This window comes from Halichoeres trimaculatus, unplaced genomic scaffold, assembly GCF_033239565.1.
Source record: "Halichoeres trimaculatus isolate MK-OKI-2021-1 unplaced genomic scaffold, fHalTri1.1 fHalTri1_scaffold_22, whole genome shotgun sequence".
NCBI classification, from domain to species: Eukaryota; Metazoa; Chordata; class Actinopteri; order Labriformes; family Labridae; genus Halichoeres; species Halichoeres trimaculatus.
The window spans coordinates 5,841,396-5,863,094 of NW_027437200.1; the positions used below are offsets into that span (position 1 = coordinate 5,841,396).

A 21,699-nucleotide genomic window follows, 5' to 3' on the forward strand; every position below is an offset into this window, starting at 1 on the left:
ATGATTAATTTCAGTGCCATAATCAATACGCTGTGAGATGAAAGCAGGGGGTTGTAGGACAATGGACCTCAGGTTACTATTGGCCCCTAAGCCTGACTTTGGACATGCCTGGTCTAATTGAATATGAGAAACAGATCAGGACTTGGTACCTCCAGACACTTAATAATTAAAAATTTGGGGGCCAGTTTTTCAGGGGCTCAAAAATCACTCACTATGGTATAAAAATAAAGCAACCCTAAGCTGGGACTGCCAATGAAGATTCCTTCTGAGGTGTCAAGGCTCTGAAAAATTCACCTGCCACAGCCACCGTTTTCTGCATGTGACATGTGGCAGGTGCTGATTACATGCCCTGGCGATACAAAGAAATATATATTTAAAAAAAAAAAAAGCGCAGGCCTTGTTGCCATTTGATTTGTGAGACTCCTCCCAGCGTTGCAGCAGACTGTATTATTAAGCTACTTTAAAAACTCCAGGAGCCATCAGTCAAAAATGTAATAACACCAATCTCACAGTAATTAGAAAAGTGTGTGTTGTGCTTTTCTGGGACACATAAACGGACGGGCAGCGTGCCCCCTAGGAATCCACCCTATCACAAAGATAAGAAGATCAACAAGAAGAGAAATTAACTTATCAGATGTATGCTTTTTAAATTGCACACACAGTGTCAGTTACATTTGAGAACAAGGACAGGGGGACAACAGGGAGGGAGGAGAGTGCCACCTATTGGGCAAACAAACACACTTCACTTTGAACTTGCAGCTGACGGGCTCGAACAATACATTTGAGACTGCTTTCCTGTCTCACCCTGCAGTCAAAAATTCAGGTTACGCAAGAAAGTCGGAGAAGCCAGAGGGAGCAGCACATCACATGATGAATTTATGCATCATGCTGGATGTGCTCCAGCTCAAACATCTCATTCTGAATCTCATCTGCATTTAAAATAACATCAAATCACATTTCAAACCGTCACATCCACACCGCCATGAACTGAAAGCCTCTAACGTGGCACACACTTGGAACAGTTGCAGATATTGTAATTGTTGCCCAGCTTCTGTGCAGTTTTTGATCCTGTTTGTTACACATCCTCTGTTCTGATCCTGAGTCATAAAACGCGTCTGGAGGAGAGATCCATGTCCCATCTTTTTCAAAAGAGAGGCAGATTTCGTGCTATTGTCACAAATTCAATTTCGTGTCACATTTTGAAGAAGGAAAGTGAGTAATCCGAGTAAAAAAAAAAAACAGCATGTTTTGGATCTTGTATCACTAGTCTCCTCGAATTGCCAACATGCTTCCTCTGCTTGTATCTAGTGCTTTAAAAAAAAAGAAACCATACCAGAGGGGAGGAAATGTGTTTCAAGAGGAAACTTGAAGCATCATAGAAAGATGTGACCATCTCTAATGACAGCTGCAGCAAACCACACTTTTGAAAAGCTGTTGTTCAGCTCTGATAGCTGTTTTGTCAGCGCACATGTGGACTGAACTAATACCAGTAAATACCAGTTATCAGCACAGCAGGGATTTTATCTGCTGCCCGCTTCCTTTCCAAAAGAAAACAAACTCCTGCACATGAAATAATCTCAAATTTGGGTCACACAGTATCTTTTGTAATCTTTTAGATGAGATGTGTTTATGTTCATGTGCAGCATTTCTGATGCTGGACACGTGATAGTGTGAAATATATCGCTCAGCCTTGTTCCAGCTCACAGTATGACCTGGCTGTTGCGCATCACCTGACTGCAAACACACACACACACACACAGTTGGATGCTCAAAGCAGACATTTAGTTACACAGCTTTTTAGTCGGTGCGTTCCTGCCGTTAGCTGCACCTCGCCTCGTGACACTGTGGCTACATTTGTTCCTCTTGTGGACCTACTGCCGGTGGACCTGGTGCTAGTTGTGGGCTGCTGCCAGTCAGGGGCGTATTTAGTCTTTTGGGGGCCCAAGGCAAACCCAGTCAATGGGGCCCTCCATGTCCTTGTAACTGTCTCTTTCTGAGAATCAAGACATGAGACAGTGCTAATCTTGTACATGGTAGTTTAACGCAACTAAATGCATTTCCTCAAGTTCTGTTCTTTAGTTTGATTTAGAAAAAAGTGAATACATAATTTAGTCCACTTTGTCCTGGATTTGAAATCTTTTATGGTCCATTGACAGCTTATTTGTCCCACAGTGGGGAATTTACAGAGTAACAGTAACAAACAAGAAAGTATGAAGTGAAAAACATTACAATAGGTAAATATTAAAAAAAATAATTTAGTAAAGAAAAAATGTGTAAATATCAAGACAACATAAAACTAGAAAAAAAATCTACTAAAAGAGGTGATATTTACAGTTACTGTTTCCTGGTCTAAATAAAGTCCTTAAACTCCTTAAAGTCTTATAAGTTTATCTCAGATCTCAGAGAAACATTGTTTTTATTTCCGACTTGGTTGAAAATAAGAAAAAAAATGGGAAAAAAGTGTTTTTTACCATTTTCTTCCTGAATCAAATTTTCAGATGTGTTGTAACATGGAATAGCCCATTGAATAAGAAGGGAGGGGGAGTACCCAAAACCATCATTAAAGATGAAGCCTTTTTATGTATTTTGAAGCATGTGAAGTAAGATTACGAAAAAAGAAATGCTTTCAATTGAAGAGAACTTCATAAATCAGTTTTTAAGAGATACTTTGGGGGCCCCTGGGAATCTTGGGGCCCCAGGCAACTGCCTGTGTTTGCTTAATTGTAGCTACGCCTCTGCTGCTAGTGCTTCGTCAGGATTGATTCAACTTGAGAACCTTATGAGAACCAGCTTGCTCTTCCACAGGCAAGAGCCTCAAAACAACCCTGTCATTACATCTCTACATGCACTTCCTTATTTCTCAAACACATCGGGAAACACTGGCGTAGTTTAAAAACTCAAAAAAAATCTCAATAACCCCTTTTTTTCTTTTTATTTATTTATTCATTTATTTATTTTGTTTAAATATTTGTGAAAAATAGGCTCCTGTATTTTGGGTCTACTCTTTTAATGTTAACATTTGTCACCTTGGGTGGGCGATATGAGCTAAAATTTATATCACAGTATTTTTCCTTCATATTGCGATAACGGTATCATATCATGGTTTTCCTACATGAAATAAAGTAAGCTTTTTCAAAGCATGATTCTGGAGATTTCTGAGCTTATTTCCTCCAAACGCTGCTGCCGTAATACAGATGGCTGTGGCATGAGACATAACATAACATTTATCAGTTTTTGCGGATAACAAACAGACATACTAAGAGGTACTGACAGATCCAAGGCAGAGATTTTGACTGAAGAAAGGAAGGTGAGAGTTCAGACTCAAAGCCTGTCCCGACAGAACAACATGATGTGGAGCTGGACAGCGCTCAGGCTTCATTCTCAGAACAAGAGTCTATCAAAGACATTTTGTAGCTACATGTTTATTGGACAAAAAATGTGAAAACAAGCTTTTAGCAAACTAGCACAACGCTTGTTTCCCCTTTCCCATCAGAAGAAACCCCTGCTGACATGACAGCAGTCACTCTTTTGGACGCACCAGAGCAGGCCGGTATTTATGCCTAAACTCCGTCAAAACTTGGCAAAACTCATATTTTTCGTCGGCACGTATTTCATTGACAAAACAAAAATAGGCTATGAAGCTTGTTAGGCCGTAAACATCCATACTTTAGCCGCACTATTGTTCAAGCCGCAGGGTTCAAAGTGTGTGAAAAATGTAGCAGCTCATAGTCCACAAACTACGATTTTCAGTTTGCTACTACTTTTGTTGAAAAATTGGTTGTATCACATTTTAGGTTTTGAGGTTTGACTATAGACACTTTCCCCTCTGGTTTAGTAACTTTGCTCATTGGGCTGCTGTTATTACAGGCCTCTCTCAGCTGTTCTGCTTTCTGCACCCTGTTAAATGTTTACTTCCTCTAGTAAGTTGTCACTAACTCGGTGCTACAGGTCTTAAAGGGTTATGCACATTTATTTTCAAAATGGCTGTGGCAAAAAAGTGACATTTCAAGGCAACATATGATACCGGTGATGGTCATGAAAGCGGTATACTGCCCAACCCTATCGTCACCAAGCATCATTATCTGTTGATCCCAAGACGAGAAGCTGAAAGGTATCAGGCTGTCAAGTTTCATGAACAAAAGGCAAAAGGAAAACACTTCACTGATTTCAAAAGAATAAGATGAAAAGTTTTTTTAAAAACAGTAACTCCATTGTGATAAGAGGAGGAAGATTTATAATATGGATGAGTAAATCCACAAAGTGAAGACACATTTACAGTTACAGGATGAATTAGAGGAACTCTGCTGCCTGTGCTGGTTAGAAAGATGGAAATATAGGTGAAAAAAAAAACGACAAAAGTTGTTTTCTTCATCACTAACAGAGTTTTATGTATTGTTCGCATGAAACAAAAAAAAGAACCCTACCATTTCAATTTTCAGACAGCTCCATAACTCTCCACGTCTGGAAACACTTAGATCTGTTTGTATTTTTATTTAGGCTGTTTTCAGTTTTAACAAAGTCTTGGGTGGAGTTTGTTTTTCTTGCTTTGATAACTCTGCCTCCAGCCTCTGATGTAAGTGGTTCTTTCTTCTGGCCCAGTGTGGTTAGTGCTATTCTGGATCCAGCTTTTCAAGTTTAGGGTCAGTTCTTTGACGGCCAGAGCACAAAGAACTGGAACTTTATTGGCCTCTGAAACGGGGTATTTGTGGTTTCATCTACAGCACATGCACAATAAAGTGTTGTGTGAGTCACAGGCAGCACAAGGTGGTGTGATTGTGTCTCTAAGAGTTGATCTTACTCGGCTGAATCTGGTCAGTAACACACATTTGAGCGTCTTTATAAATGGCTGATGATGTAAGAAACAAAACCACATGAACCACTTAAAATGCTCAGGTCACTACCAAAGGGTTTCATCAGGTATGGGGGAAATGGATGTTTGTTTAAAGGACAGTCTCTTGCTGATCACTGTTCTTCTCTTTGACAATTTCTGTTGATGGAGTAAATCACAGACCAAAGGTCTACATTCAGTGAAAGAACAGGTTTACGATGCTTCTTTCTGTTGTGAATCAATGCACCAATCAAATATAAGACTCGAGACTGTAAAACTTGAGACAGTGTTTTCTGTCTCCACTAAATCAATAACTGACATAGAATGCGGTGTGTGCGTGTGTGTGTGTGTGTGTGTGTGTGTGCGTGTGTGTGTGTGTGTGTGTGCGTGTGTGTGTGTGTGTGTGTGTGTGTGTGTGTGTGTGTGTGTGTGTGTGTGTGTGTGTGGGCTAGTAAAGGACCTTTGTTTTGGCTGCTCTTGTGAATCCTTTCTCTAATAACATAATCTTCAACTAGGCCTTGGACGATCGTCAATAAATCAATTTATGGTAAGATAAATGAAATGAAATCAATAATTTTGTCAGCCTCAATATATCACCATGTGCATGTGTGTTTGTTTTCCTAGTCACTCGCCTCCAAACAGCCTGAATGACAAGAAGCTTCACTCTGTGCATCGCTCTCAGCACCTGGGCACGATAGCTGTGTAGAGGAATGAACAGAGTGAACCCTCTTATAAATGATCGAAAATCTTTGTCTCCAGGGGGAGGCGGGGCTGCTAGCATCAGGCTAACATGAACACACAGAGTGCAGCAAGTGGGGCTCATGAGGGGCAACGCAGGTTAACATAGAAAATAGGAGAAAAAAAGATAATTGCAAAGTGAAACAGATAAAAATGTAAATTATTTCAAACAAAAGCTTGTGCAATAACAGTTCATACAGCTGCTCAGGTGAGCTACATGATAAAATGCACGTTATATGAAAAGTGGCAAAGCGTTGTCCCAATCTGCAGACTCATGCACTCAGACACTTTCCAGATGATCTAAATTAACTCTGTAAGGGCTCAGGGTTTAGGGGGACATTAAAGTGATACTTCGGGATGGAACAAGTTGGGTCCTATCACAAGGTTTAGGGCAGAAATTACCCCTACAGCAGTGTTTTTGTGCAGCAGAAGCCCAGAGCGCTCGCACCAAACACCCCCTCCCTGCTCCTCTGCCGGTTTCCTCTGCACTCAGACGGGGCCATATTTTACTTGACCAAAAACACAAATAAACGGACTCCCACCAAAAAAATCTGATATCTGTCTGCATTCACGCTTTATTTAGAGAATTTTCAGCGCGTTACTTTCACAAAAAAACACCGCTAAATAAGGCTCTAGTTGTCATCGTGTCGTAAAACGGCGCTACCTCCGCTGCAGAGCCACAGCTGGCTACGAGGCGCTCATCGCTTAGTGTATCAGTCCGCACGCGCGGCGTGGCAGATGTAAACAAACGCAGGGAGTCTGCCAGGACGAAGAGACACGATGGGAACTAGAGCCTTATTTAGCAATGTTTTTGTGTGAAAGTAACACGCTGAAAATTCTCTAAATAAAGCGTGAATGCAGACCGATATCAGACTTTTTCGTTGGGAGTCCTTTTATTTGTGTTTTTGGTCAAGTAAAATATGGCCCCGTCTGAGTGCAGAGGAAACCGGCAGGGAGGGCGTCTTTGGTGTGTGCACTCTGGGCTTCTGCTGCACAAACTCACTGCTGTAGGGGTAATTTCTGCCCTAAACCTTGTGATAGGACCCAACTTGTTCCATCCCAGAATATCACTTTAAGATTCATCGCTGGTTTTGAATGTGTACTATGTTAAAAATAAAATTAAATAGTGATTTAACAGCTGGATTTTTCAAAGTTTTTCTTTTAAATTCTGTATCTAACCTACTCTCATTTTAATGTCTTTATTAGAACATGTTCTTAAAGTTGGCAGCTTAAAACCATATCATTAATTGTTTGTTTTTTTAATTGGCAAAATTAATACTGAGCACAGCCTTCTGGTCTAGGAAGTCAAGGTTCATACAGAGGACAACTTGAGATGAATAAAATTTATGATTTAACTCTAGATTTTTTCACAAGTAACTTAGACTTTTCTCAGACTTGAACTCAAGACTCGACCTGCCTTTGGTTTTAGTGATTTTACTACCAATGGATTGTACAGGGCTCTGCTTGGGATGAGGATGTCCAACAGCCAATGAGGGTATCCGAAAAATGAAAGCTTATTCTTTATGGTGACATACACTGAGGAAGCCACCGTATAAAAAAAAAAGGAAAAAGAAAAAAAAGGCACACACTGCTTCTTCATCATGTATTCAAAAACTTACACTTGAGCACCCAAAGCTGGAAAAAATTAACATAGGAAAAAAGAAAGATCTTGAAATGGAAAAGGTTCACACAATAGCATGAGCACATCTGAACAAAGAAAAATCAAAAGATCAGCACCTTCACAGTCTAAGAGTATACACATGGAGATACAGACATCCCTGTGCATGCACTTTAATATCCTTAAAACCTCCACATAATACTTAAGTACTCTCTATTAATACTTTATAGCACTCAAGGCAATAAATAATTACTTTCCCTGAGGCTTGTACTCCATTAAAATCTAATTCTATTAAAGTAATGCTGGAAAATATTATAGCCATAACATATTGATAGCACAGGAAACAACCACACATTTTAATCAGCATCCACCTCCACGAGGAGTGATCTGAGCTTTAACACACTCTTAACCAAAGCTTCCCGTCACAGCCTCACTTATTAGAGATATGTGATCATACTGGAGTGTTGATGTTTGAATTATTTTAAGGAATTTTAAGGACAAGACAATGTTTGGGGTGAGTTGTGATACAATACGTTTCAGCCCCCCCTGGGAAAAGCTTGCCAACTTACCTAACATGTTGAAGATAAAATCCTTGGCAGTATGGACCTCTAAGGCGGTCTGGTCTCCAAATTCTCCTTGTTCCAGTATTACGAGCTCAGACACCTGTGACGACAGCTGATCCAGGGTGGCTCCTGACCGGAAATCCACTTCTGACAACTTCTTGACGGGGGCTGGGGAGCGCGGTGCGACCGCACTCATCAGGGAATCCATCTCTTACACCCTGAACGAGGAGGAGAGGATAGATATTTTACCTTCTATCTTTTTATTTCTGAAAACCTTCTTATTTTACACACAATGCAGGTCCCCTGAGGGTTGTTTTATGCTCATTCTCAATTTTAACTTTGTATTCCAGGATACAACACAAAACACATGGCTACATCAAAGTGTCTTCAGGCAAAATGCATTTCTAGGCTGTTCTGTTGCTGTTGAGCTTTTCTGATGTCATCACAGTATAATGCTCGCCTTGTTTTCACAGCCTGGAGTAAATCATGAGACAGTGTAGGGAAATCCTGGGGGAACATGTTACATCATATGGGAGAAATGTGGCACTGATTCAGTTGTACTTATTCCCTTAAAAGCCCCCTAGTAATTAGCATGGGACAGAATAATTGACACTCCCTGTTCACACCATTTATAACTGAGTTGTAGATTCTCTAAATTGGGCTACTAGTGCCTCAAAAAGGGCATTCCCGGTATGACTGTGTATAGGATGCAAATACTTTTCTGTTCCTGCATGTAATCGGACAGATTTGACTTTGTTCTACTGGAATAACAAAGCTACGGAAGCCTGTTTGCTACGTCATGATTTTGCTTCTTTTTAAAGCAAGTTTTTTTTTTGTAACTTGGCGGGAACAGGCTTTCATAAAAAAAAAAAAAACCTGTGTATCTATTATTGATATATTACTTTAATTCATACATAGCTTCTTATAATGAATGAGATAACTTGGTTGTTTTCTTATCATAATGGGAAATTTTACCTTGTGAGATAGAAACAGAGATGTGCTAAATACAACAGAATTGGCCCTATATTACCACATTTCTCAGACAATCACAATTAGGTCTTGTGTTCCTTCATTACCCTTCAATTTAAGTACTATCCTCCAGCAAGATTTTTTGGAAGCACTTTATAGTAAATGTATAAATGAATGAATAAATTAGTAATTTTATTTCAATTGGCAGCAGCAGAGGTATCGGCACAATTTACTACAGGAAAAATGATTTAAGTGGATATTATAGATGTCTATCCCTTGTTTTTGTGTTTTTTTTGTTTGTTTGTTTGTTTGTTTTTTCATAACAGACCAAACCAGATTGTGGAAAATAATCTTGGGAAAGAAATGTGGGAACATAGGACATCTTTTTCTACCATTGCCCACACAAGTGAAACAAATGAAGCCTCTCTGGAGTAAGTAGAAAAAAAAACGTAATTAAAATGAATGGAGGTACACCTGCTTGGGTCTTCCATGGTATTTTAATTATAACTTAGAAAATGTTCTAAAAGAATATCCTGAAAATATGTTGTTAATCCCAGGAGAGGTACTACTTATCAGTTCTTTAACACTGACACGTACCCTGGCATGTTTCAATGGAGTTAAACTGATTAGATGTGTTTGGGATGTACTCTACTGTTGACAGGACGGGATATTTAACATGCAAGGGAAAAAAAGAAGTAAGGCCAAAGTGAAGCTTCAGTTTAGCCCAGATACTGACAGGTTACCCTGTTTAACAAAAAAAAACAGGGATAGGTGGTGTTTGCTTTTATAGTTATAGGGCTGAATTAAAAATTGTACCTTGTAGCCAATGAGTCAAAAACTTGAAACGTAAACAAAGTTCAGTCGAGTGCAATGACAACATGGCCTCTGCCCCTCCAAACTAGGTCAATTAGCGAGAAAGCTTCCCCAGTTCTGCGTAGCTGCTAAGCTAATAGCCGAGCAAATTCGCCAGCGTGCCATCTGACAGGTAACATAAGCTAATTAGATAATTCGTAATAGATGACAAATAGCCCCACGGCTGCTTTGGCTTGACACATTCACGTCACTGCTCTTCTGCTGCAATGCCAGAGCATTTGACTTGCAGTAGTAAGGTCAGCTTGGCACAACGCCCACAGTGAGCTAATTTCTTTTTATTAGCCAGTATTAGCCAACTAGCTTTCACAAATTAGCATGCTAGCTCACATGACAGGGGGGTAAAGTGGTGAGTACTACAGCGGCACGTATCAAAACATACAAGCACTCAGACACAAACACATATTACCACTAAAAATCCATAGATACACACACTAACACACACCCATGCCCCCACATGTTCTCTCAGTTCGAGTTACGTTAGCTTGTGGGTCGAGTATCAATGTGATATCATTAGCTATCAAGCTAAAGCTGTCAAATACTGCAAACAGACACACACCCTTTACACACTGATGCGAGGGAGTTTCTTCGCTATCTTCTACGTTTACTGTTATTGTGATCCCTGTGCTTCAATCCGCCTTCCTTAGCTGTCATTTCCAACAGGTCCCAGGCGCCACCTTCCCCCTGGCAACACCGTCCCAGAAATCATGGTCCTTCTCTGAGGATCCAGGGATTAGTAGTATGTGTGGCACGCACGCCCCACATTACAAAACTACAAACGGATTTGTGAGGTCAGGTTTATGATTAAATTTGTGCCTCGTCAAGATGACAAGACAGTGCTACAGTTAAGTAGTAGCAGTTGCAGGGCAGGGCGGACCGCACAGCCGGTGTTTTGAAGCATGAGCATGTGAGCAGCCTTTTGTAAATCCAACAAATGCAGCAGTGGGGAGCAGCAGGGTGCTGCATGTGGATACGGCTGCTGATTCAGTGCCCTCCCCCTTGTCTGTAAATAATGCCTGTGGTTATAGGTTGACTGTGGCTGGCTCCACTCCTCCTTTAAACAGAAAAATCCTCATAAAATATTCATTCAAATTAGTTCTGATTTTATATTGCTTTTTAGTTAAATGTGCCTGGTAAAGATTTACAGCCTCTATGAGAATGCAAATGAAGGAAGTGCAAACCAATGCGAGGATATGGGGTCATAAAAGAATAGCTATAAATAGCCATCACAGTGAGTTTATTTTATGTCTGGGAATAGTTATCAGCCATCTGGGAGGGGCATATGGTGGTCGTTGCATAATCTAAGTTATAAAAAACAGTCTCTATAATAATTTATAGCTTAAAAAATCGAATGGAATGCAGCCTGATAGCTTACTTTATAGTCATATTTCTTTTCAAATATATTTTTATTTATTCAATCAATCAGACTTTATTTGAAGAGTACTTTTCATAAACACAAGGGTCACACAAAGTGCTCAACAAATATTATTACAGTTATTATTATTATTATTATTATTATTATTATTATTATTATTATTATTATTATTATTATCATTATTATTGTTATTAAGTGACCAGACCCACCCCCTTCAAACATACAAATTAACACACAACACACAACCCCCTAGCGCATAAAAACAACACAACACAATTTAATCTGTGCTTACAAACTGAGGAAACACTGTCAGAAGATCTTAATGGGGAAACATTGAATGTATTAAAACTCAAGATAAGAAAATAAAACAACTAAGTTAAAAGAAAAACAAATTAGACAAAAAAGAGAAACTTAGTTTACACAGATAGTAAGATATATGTAACTATGACAATTAAAATTATGTGAATTGAAATAAATCACCACTAGGACTTGTTCAATAGATAAGTGAAACTCAGTCAAAAGATGGACTAATTAGACTTAAATTTTAGGATTTTAATCTGCTCTTAAAAATGTTGAGATTCTGTGCAGCCCTTCGGACTTCAGAAAGACAGATGTGGGCAAAAAGCTGCCTCACTGTGGGTCTTTGCCTCTGCTTTTAGCACTTTAAAAAACTAGAATCTGAAGACCCAATGGCTCTGATAGGCACATATCATGAAAGCAAATGAGATAATACCATTAGGACATTTAAAAAACAATAAAAGAACCTTAAAATCAACCCTAAAAGAAACAGGTAACCAATTCAGAGACTTCAAATCCGTCATGTCAGCTTGCTTTCTAGCAGTGGAGTTCTTGAGCAGCCGAAGCCTGAGAAATTTTCGTTTTTAGAAGACTATAAAGATGAGGAGTACGGTGAGATAAAAGCATGACCTAGTGTTTCTGCTTTGGCTTGAGATAGAAACTGATGTACTTGAGCTTTGTCCTTAAGTGATGAGAAGCTGTTTTACCATATGTTTAATTTGTGGCTCAAAACTTAGATCTGAATCGAGTGTTACACCCACATATGACCTGCGTATATGGAGTGAGAGCGAGCCCTTTAAGTTAAAATCCCATTTGAGAATCTATACATGTAATATTAATATATCATAATGTGATGTAATATAAATATACAATTTGAAATAAGCAAATAGATTTCCATTTCCTCACCAAATCCAAGGTTGTATCCATGGCTGGATGTTGTGTTCTCTACTTTTATGCAATCATTGCATATTTGTAACATTTTTTTTTAGATTATAATATATTATTTTATTTCTATAATAATGCAACTTACAGTTTACACTCCTTCAACCTGTAAAAAGCAATGATATGAAGACATTGCTTCTTTTTGATGGTTCACAGCAAGAACTGCTGCCGTACTCTCTTTAAATGTTGGTTTTTTTTCCAACATATTGAGCTGAATTTACTCTCCGGGCTGATGTTAAAGATTTAAACTGCTGGGGGCAACTTTTATATATATATATATATATATATATATATATATATATATATATATATATATATATATATATTTATATTTTTTATATTTATATTTATATTTCCGTTGCTAGGCGCTACCCAAGTAGCTGCCTGTTGCAGCAGCTCTCTCGTCTTTGTCCGTTTCTTGTCATTTTTTCGTCTCTTTTTCGTCATCTTTGTATTTGGAGTGGATCATCACTTTGTATGGTTCATTGTCGGTCACGGACACCAAACTTTTTGTAGCTTCGGCAATATTTTTTACTACTTTTCTCCTGTGTTTGTCTGGAGATCCTACGTGTAACCATGGCTGCATTTTTTACATGCAAAATTAGCTGTTAGCAGCCTGTAGCATGTCAATGCTAACTAGTGTAGGGCTTGATGATTTCCCTCGAGCTGAGGAGGAGGAAGTGAGGACGACGTGCTGGTTCTTGGATGTGAGCTGGGAGGTGACGACGTGGACCTGTCCTTCCATCCATCGTTGTTGGGAACGTGGGATCTAGCCTCGGGGGATTGACGAGCTAGCTGTGCTAACCCACCGGCATAGTGCTGTTCACGGACGTGGCTGACTGAGCTGACATCTGACGCCGGTGCCACATTGGAGGAGCTTCGCCTGCTGTGAGCAGACAGGATCCAGGAGACAGAGACTGAACAGACTGCTGGGGAGGCTGAGTCCTGGACCCTGTGGAGGTGGAGACTGGCTGGGCTGGAGAGTGGTGGACGAGTGGTGGACGGGATGTCGTCATCTAACTTCTTATTGACTTTTTTGCACTTTCTATACTCTTTCTTACTTTTGTTTTCTTAAATGCTGCGGTGACTCCTGAATTTCCCCTCGGGGATAAATAAAGTATTTTCTATTCTATTCTATTCTATTCTATATATATAATTGAATTGACATATTTTTTTAGGTTTGTTTTATATATTAAAAAAGTAGAAGGCTACCTCCCTTTGTAACTCTTAGTAGGCCTGCTGGGACACTGTCTCTTGTGGTGTTTGGGGAGAACTCACTGTTAGATATACAGTGCATGAACCTCCCTGATTAAACTCCAAGTTATTCATTTCCTGCGCCAGTTCTGAACGTCTTAGGATTGATAGTGTCTGGAATAACCTGTCAGACCTCTCTCTTAGCCCGTCAATGGATCATTACAAGCTCATACACTGCAGCTTCACTGACTGTGAGAAGAACTGCCTGAGTAGTGCCATACACTCTTTGATTCATCAGCCTGCTCTGTGGCGTAAGTGGAACATTTATCAAGATAATGCTGCACCAAACAGCACTTAATGAGCAAGTTGAGGGAGTGACACTGCCTATCTGCCAAATGAGAGGCAAAAGACAAGCCAAGGCTTCAACAGACACAGTCAGACACTTCAAAGTGCAACATCAAACTCGCTGTTTGACACTCTGCTTGTCTGTATTTGCCCTCGTTTTACCCAGAATGAGAGAAAAAAAAAAAAAAACACCTGCAGTTTATTTTCTTATTTCCCCATTCCCCTCCTCGATTGAGCAAAACCTCCTTATTTGCAAGTCAGATCAGGCTGCTGGAAGTTTTTCAGGTCAAGTGGGATTTAATGTCTGACGCCCAAATCAGTGCTTGTTTTGCAAAGTGAAAACAATGGAATTCAAATAGGAGACAGGTGGTACCCTAATTTATGTAAAAGGAAAATAAAAAAAGAGCAAAAGACAGCAACAATGAGGGGTTAAAGAGGAAGACAGTTTTGTTCTTCTACTCCTTAAGTGACTGCAGAAAATACATTTTAGGAGCTTTAAAAAAAAGGTTTTCATGGAGATATCTGTCAGTCTTGTGCAGGGTGAGACTGCTGGAGCTGGTGTGGTAGTGCCAACATTTTAAAATCAAATCTGTAAAAATGAAATGCTTTGCTTTTGATGGTAGAGTAGCTAACATTAGCAGAATAAGAACTAAAATGATTTAAACCTCTTTTTATGCCTACATGCCTGACTCGTTTTGTGCTAGTTTAACTATATTACATTTGCATGCAGTTTTATCTTTATTTTCTACTGAAAATACTGCCAAACCATGCCGTACTACTCTGTGGTAGCTTCTGCACTTTTCACTCTAGTGGCCTGCTGGGACTGAACAGACTGGTCAGGAGGGCCAGTTCTGTCCCGGACTACTTCTTGGACTCCATGGAGGGGGTGGGTGAGAGGAGGATGCTGGCAAAGCTTGTATCTGTTATGGACAATCCCTCTCACCCACTACATGAGACTGTGGGGGACTTGAGTAGCTCCCAGCAGCAGACTCAGACTCCCACCCTGCAAGACGGAGTTCATTCCCCCTAACTGCAATAAGACTTCATAAAATATTGAACAAACCTGAACTCTCACCTTATTTCATCCAGCATTCAAAAAATATATATACTGGCTTTTTTTGAACATCATCCCAGTACTCACTGTTATGGTCAAAAGCTGATCTTGTACTGTACTTGTTTGTTTTTATGTAAAAAATTTAATGGTAACATTTTTATATATTTCTTAAAATTTATAATTTCATATTCCTATTCTATTCCTATTCTATTGTTATTGTTATTGCACTTTTTCAGTGAGCCGCTGTGGCAAAAAAAAAAAAAAAATCCCCATGGGGGATTAATAAAGGAATATTCTATTTTATTCTGATTAAAGGTGCTGTGAGGACTATCAAGAAAGCTAGTTGTTTTTTTTTTTTAAATAAAAACTCTGTTTCCCATGAGCCCTTTTGACCTACATTCATAAGAATATGACTCTTACCAAGGCATGTGTTTGTTTTAAAGCACTTTTTTAACACTTCTTTTGTTTGTTCAATACAACATTTTGGTAATCTTTAGTTTATGTAATGTAGCTATGTAGCTCTGTGAAACGTGGCAAAAATCAGACTTTGTAAACTCAGTTTGAATTGTAGTTAAGCAGCCAGCTCTATTTAGTGCTACCCACACCCTGGTGCTCGGAGACATGCGTGTCATGTGTAATGTTAGCAAACTTAATGTCAGTGAGTCCTGGTTATGTCCTACCAGTGCTCACCTACTAACTCCAACTTCACCAAGCAGAGCTAACGTAACCTCACTCTTCATTTGAACAGACCACTGCAGATGACTGCTGCATCTGGGTTGGAATCAACATTATCACAAACAGCTTAGCCCATGTTTTAACTTGTGATCCATCTCTCTCCTGTAAAGCTTTCTTCAGCTCTGAAGTTCTTTTTCTTTTGTAAAAATCAGTATCAGTTTCCACCCTCACTTCAAAATTAATCCAAGAGGAGAAAAACACAGATCTCTCTTCTCACTGCTAAACTTTGTTAGCTGGCGTTTTGTTGTCATGGGGACTAGAATAGTTCTTGTCCAACCCGACCAGGGAAGCTAATAAAATAGCATTCTTAAATAAACTACTATGACACTAGTAATTTTATTTTAAACATGAGTTACAATCAGGCATATACCATAGACTGTAAAAAAATTGGATTGCTCAGCTCGAAGTGAGGTCTCCACAAAAACTGCTCCCCCCTGGTGGCTGGCTGCAGTATAGGTCAAGATCCATCTCCCCAGCGTCATTCCAGATGCTGTGGTCAAACTTTAAAGAATTAATACACCTCGTAGAAATGTTTCTCACGTTGTTGTGGTGATTTAAAGATGTTATTTGGCTTCTTTATATTCAGTTCCTCTTTTTTTCTGTAAAGTTTCATATTCATTAGTTATGAGAGGTCAAAAATGAGATTTTACGTCACGTTTAACAGCTGTCGCTCTTGTGTATTTTTTTCGGGGATTGTAAAATGTATCTGGCGGTAGAGTCAAGAAGAGATTGGACTCTTTAAAGAAAAAAAAATATATATATATATATATATATATATATATATATATATATATATATATATATATATATATATATATATATTTGTCACCCAGATTCACTCAGATTCATTGTCTCTACTGCACAGAGTCTGGCTACACAACTGCTACAATGGCTGCACCAGTGATGGGGGAATTTTGGCTTCAACACTGTACAATAGTAAATGGAGGAGCCACACTGTCCAGTCTATATACAGTTTATATACAGTCTATATACAGTCTATATACAGTCTATGGCATAAACTTAGAAAAAAGAGACTTTTCTAAGATAACTCACAAAATCCCTCAGAGACTTGGGTATACTTTTAAATCATTCAATTTGTGACTTCTGACTCTGTACTGAAATTGAGATGCATTCAATTATTTCTTCTCTCAATAGTTTCACCTGCTGAGTAAGCACCAAAATGTTGCCATGGTAGGATTGTAAGAGGATAGGTACCGTACCTTCAACAGCTCACTTTCCCATAAACCCTCACAGTGTTGTTATTAGCAGTTAGAATTTACGCAGCATTAACCCACCTGGTATTGCTTCAATTTCCCAGCTGGCTCATAAGAGTTCCCAGGCGAGACGTCACGCTGTGATTCGACTGCTTCTGACAATGGTTATGGTGATTTGGTAATGAAAGCAGCTCCTATAGGTTTCACTCCCCGGGCTCCTGTGATGCACGGCTATCATCTCAGTGTTTCAGCTGAGGTGAAATGATTGGGTTTAAAGCTGCGAATAAAGAAGGTTATAGTGATGGGGCCTCAGTGTCCATCCAAGTGAAGGGGTAATCTATCTGAGGATGTGATAGCACTGACCATTATTTAAGTGGCTGTGAAAGGTCAGCCCAAGGGACCGGGATGTGGATGCGCTCAGGGCAGCCATTATAGTCATTCCGCTCCACTGTTCAGGACACCGCCGCCTGATGGATGCCTGAAAGAGGATTTGGTGCGTCTGTGGTGTGTATTACCCATCATGCAGTTTAATATATTGCTTGTGTGTGTTGGTGGGGAGATATTTGTGCGTTCCCTGGTCCATGTGAATGAGAAAGAGGAAGCTGTGGATAATCAGTGAGGACTGAGTTTCATCTTTCCACATTTCAGCCTCTCCATCGCCTCACCAATGACTCTCTCAACCAGCCTCTTCATCTTTGACCAAAACAGACCTCGACCAAGAAATCAATGGAACAAGGAGCCGATCCCCTGTACAGAAGAAGCTGATGTAATTAAGTCTGTCTGCAGGGCAAGAGAAATAAAGAGGAGGGGAGCTTATGAAGTGCAGGGGAAGTCCCTGAAGGTATAATTAACAATATCTACCATTAGTTTCTGTGCTTCTTCTTCTCTGATGCTCACAACAGCAGGCTTCAGTGAGGTACGGGGAGAAAAGCCCGGACAGACGCACTGCCAGAGGGTGTGCTTCTGCAGGCCTTCCTTATTTAACTTCTGTGGTTTGATGGGCAACACACAGTGCCCTTAAAAAGTACTCACTCTGCTTGAGAGAGTTCATGTTTTATAGCTTTTACTGCCTTGAATAAAAAAAAAAGATATGATTCACGGATTATTGCTCCCATTAACTGGGCGTTGAGATCATCCTGGGTGCAGTCAAAAGCCTCTTGAATGCCACTTTTAAAGGGGCTTAAAGGGACAGCTAAGAGCACAGTCTATTGTGCAGATCATTATTAGTAACAGCTGTGTTATTTCTATTGCAGCACGTCAGAATGGCTGCCAGGAAAGGGGCCAATTAGAGGCCACATTATTATTTGAATGGAGCTTTCTTTTGTGTTGTTAAGTAGGGTTAAGTTGATTGCTTTATAAACACAATAAAATCCAAAGGGCATCATTTGTGTTTGTTATTGTGCTAAACCTGCTGCATGGTGACTCAGGACCACAGCAATTAACTGTTGAAATTTAAGCTAATCAAATGCATTTCGGGTATAGCTCATTGATACAATAATTAAGTGTTGACAAATCAAATGGACTAATTCACCCATTCTTCGGCATTCGACACATTTTTCTTTTTTAGTGTTTATCAATTCCCCCAATCAGGCAAACATAATTTTAGAAGTCTATACAAGTTCTGATAAGTACATGTATTTGTTTTGGTACATGTAAGTGCTGCTTAGATGTTCAGTTTCTGTACCCTTCGTGCACAAACCCATCCTGGATTGACAATTAACCTTGAGTCATCGGAACCAAATCTTGAAATTAGTTAAAATTCTCTTCTTACAACAATGGGACGATAAAGATTTGTTATAATTTATGTCCCACTCTGGATTTTGAATGGTTAAAATCCAATAACAACAACCTATAATATGCTAAAGCAAAAGCAACATCAGGGATGTCCAGTCATAACACTGTGATGACCCCTCTGAACCACTAGGTGTTGCTGGTTGCTGATTGTGCGTGTCCTTTTTCTTTCAGAGCAAGACACGGGGTCATTAGGAATTGATGAGACACACCTGAGCCCGGTGTAGTTCCCATTTTAAAGCTTAACTTTTGGATCAGTGTGGGGGCTGGCAACCTCACCGCTAACTTACCTTAGACAAGCCACTGATAATGTTTTGTTTTATTTGTTATAAACTTGGTGTTAAGCAGCAGCTTTCTTGTCCCGCCTCCCGTTTTTGCTTCAGCCTAGGTTCTATCTATACAAATGGGACCATTAATATTTAGCGCTATGGAACAGGCCATTTGGCTGTGATGTTAGCAGCATGCATGACTGCCAAAAACTGGTCACTTAACGAACTGCTCCATGAACCCAAGATGACATCATATGTCCCAGTAACTTCCTGGAGAACCCCATCCAATAAATTCAAATTGCCCCTGCATTCTCGACACAAACAAACCTCCCGAAACTCCCGATTTCTGTAACAGCTGTAGGCTCATTAACTTCTAAACCTCCAGTTGTTAATTTTGCTGCAGCGCTTCATATTGTTTGTTTCATTATTGAGGTTTTCTGCTGTGCGCCTGGTAACACCACACGCATTCACTCTGTTCAAGATCACCAAACTTTCTCTTTCTCTTTGTTTACCTAATTTACTCACGGATAACAGCTGTTCATCCATGTGTATTCTTAGAATATAATCACAATTTTTCCTGCTAAAAAATTGTTTTCTTGATCTTCTTTCAGTCACACTGTTACCGCTCGCCAGGTTTGTTACTGTTTATGAGAGGTTGACACACGCAGTTCGAGTTTGTTTGATGGGTTTTCCAGAAGGTTTCCTGTAATTATGACATAATCTGCACCTGCATCTGTTTCATGGTGTCATTAGTTCACTGGACAATTGTTTGCAGTTGTGTATGCGGCTAACGCTGCAGCTAAAGGGGTCGTTCCATAACAGAACAATATGACTAATGGTCCCGTTTGTTTGATGACTGAACGCGTCTACAGGGCCTATGACGCTTTACATGTTCCTCCTCATTGAACTGCACAAACCAGACAAGGAATAATTTATTCTACACATCCTTTTGCTAAGCTATACTAGCTGTTTTCTTTTCCTTTCTACTACCATCACCTTCTTATAAAGCTCAAATAATAAAAAAGGTTTTCTCACCAAACTCCAGAACTACTATTGTTCTTAAAGACCAAAGAAAAGTGCAAGAAAAGGAACAAGTGACAACTCACTGGAGAATAACTCTTTCACATGTGGGCTACTGTCTGCCAGGTGGGCAAAGAGAAACAAGAGAAACTATAAGTTAAGGAAAACATACATTTTTAAGCTGTCATACTAAATCATCATGATTAAATGTCTCAGCCACAGCAAGATGGCTTCCATTCTTATCTGGGTTATATTCTGCTATTGTGGATGATTCTTTTTTTTTTTTTTTGACAATGTTAAGAATAAATAGAAATTCTGCTAAAGATACTTGTATTTATTTTTGATATCCTTGTGTTTTTACACAGTAACAGGTAGCAGCTGGAAGCAGGACCCAGACCATAGAGCAGATAATTCAGCCCATGCTGATGGGAGTGAAAGGTAAAACTGAACAAAAAAGTCATAACCTGACATTTGGAAAAAAAAAAAAAAAAAAAAAAAAAAAAAGAGTGGTTTCTGATGAGTCTCAACAAAGCAGCGTTAGTTGTCTTAAAAGCTGCTGTAGTTCAAGTGGATTATTGACAAAATGTCACAATAAACTCTCTAAACATGACGACCGCCCAGCTCTGTCAGAATAATCAGGATATTTATGGTAAAGAGACTGAAGCAGACAAAAGTGTTTGCCTCTATCTCACCATCTATTTCACACTCTCTCATGTGCTGACACATCAAACTTAGCCTGCCCAAGCAGAACACTCAGGTTTGGTTGGACTTAACACAGACACAGAGGTGCTGTGCTGGCAGCAGCTGCATCCACACATCTGACTGTCAGCTGAAAAAGAAAGAAACAGCCCCAAAATAAGGCAGCAGCGTGACAGTGGTGAACATTTCTTTGCAGGCATGGAGTCACATGATTTCCCCCCTAAGTAATTAACACATGGTGGAAAATGTGATGATGTTGCTGTAAATAAACATCCAACAGAGCAGAACTTTTAGTAAGTTTTAGTCAGGTTTCTCCACTCTGGGTGGGTGTCAGGGCTTCCTGCTGTATGATTGGTTGGTCCTGGAGCAGCAGAATGCTCCACAATAGCTGCTAAATTCAAATGAGGGTTTTATGAGACGTGATCAAGAGCTCATTGGCATCGCGTTCAATCAATAGAGCCTCCCTTTCTGAGCGGAGTTTTGGCTTATGAGCCGACCCTTGCAAATTGACCTGGAGATTTATACAGCTATTTTCTAAAGGTCTCCATTCGTGGGCCTACAGTCAGGAAGGCGAATTAGTGTTTCAATGGATTTCACTTTCAATTTGAAAGCAGAGTGGTTTGAACATGGCCTTGGCTGAGGGGAGGCCATGGGTAATGAACTCCTTTGTATTCAGCCACTTAGAGGATCAAATGCTTGAGGCTGTGAAGACATTCAGTCGTGTAAGAGAGACGATTTCCTTCAGCTGCCATAGGTGCTGGATCTTATGGGTTCATTCACCCTTTTTTCAATAAGCAACACTGTGAAGCCCCGGTGAAGTGAGACCGGTGTCTGTCATTTGTAATTTGGTGTCACAACACCTGTATGTCAGTGAACACATTCACATCTCAATCTGCTCTCTGTTTAGTGATTGAGTGAGTGGAGGGAAGGGAATCAAATTCATGGTTGAATTGCTTCTCAGTTCATCCACAACTACAGTGAAAGTAAATTCAAATCAGATATTATTTGGAGGCATTAAGCTGACATGATAAGCCAAAGCACACTGGGGGTGGGCTGAAAAGTTTGTAGCCTGAACAGGAAGGAGTTATGCTATAGTGATGACACTTAGCATGCATTAACCCAGTCAGGCTATGAACTTTCCAGCCCTTCCATGTAGTGTCAGTCTCAGAGAACAGCTT

The 21,699-nt window shown here is 39.7% G+C and overlaps 1 protein-coding gene across 2 annotated transcripts in view; it reads right to left on the bottom strand.

Moving 5' to 3' along the window:
- Positions 1-10,516, bottom strand: part of tmem102 (transmembrane protein 102) — a 49,012-nt gene extending 38,496 nt beyond the window's left edge. For both annotated transcript variants that reach the window (XM_074661922.1, XM_074661921.1), the window contains exons 1-2: positions 10,146-10,516; positions 7,754-7,965 (exon numbers count right to left, since the gene is read on the bottom strand). In XM_074661922.1, the coding sequence (XP_074518023.1) occupies positions 7,754-7,955 (202 nt within the window). In that variant the 5' untranslated portion in view covers positions 7,956-7,965; positions 10,146-10,516. The remainder of the gene's footprint in view (positions 1-7,753; positions 7,966-10,145) is intronic.
- Positions 10,517-21,699: the final 11,183 nt, after the last annotated feature.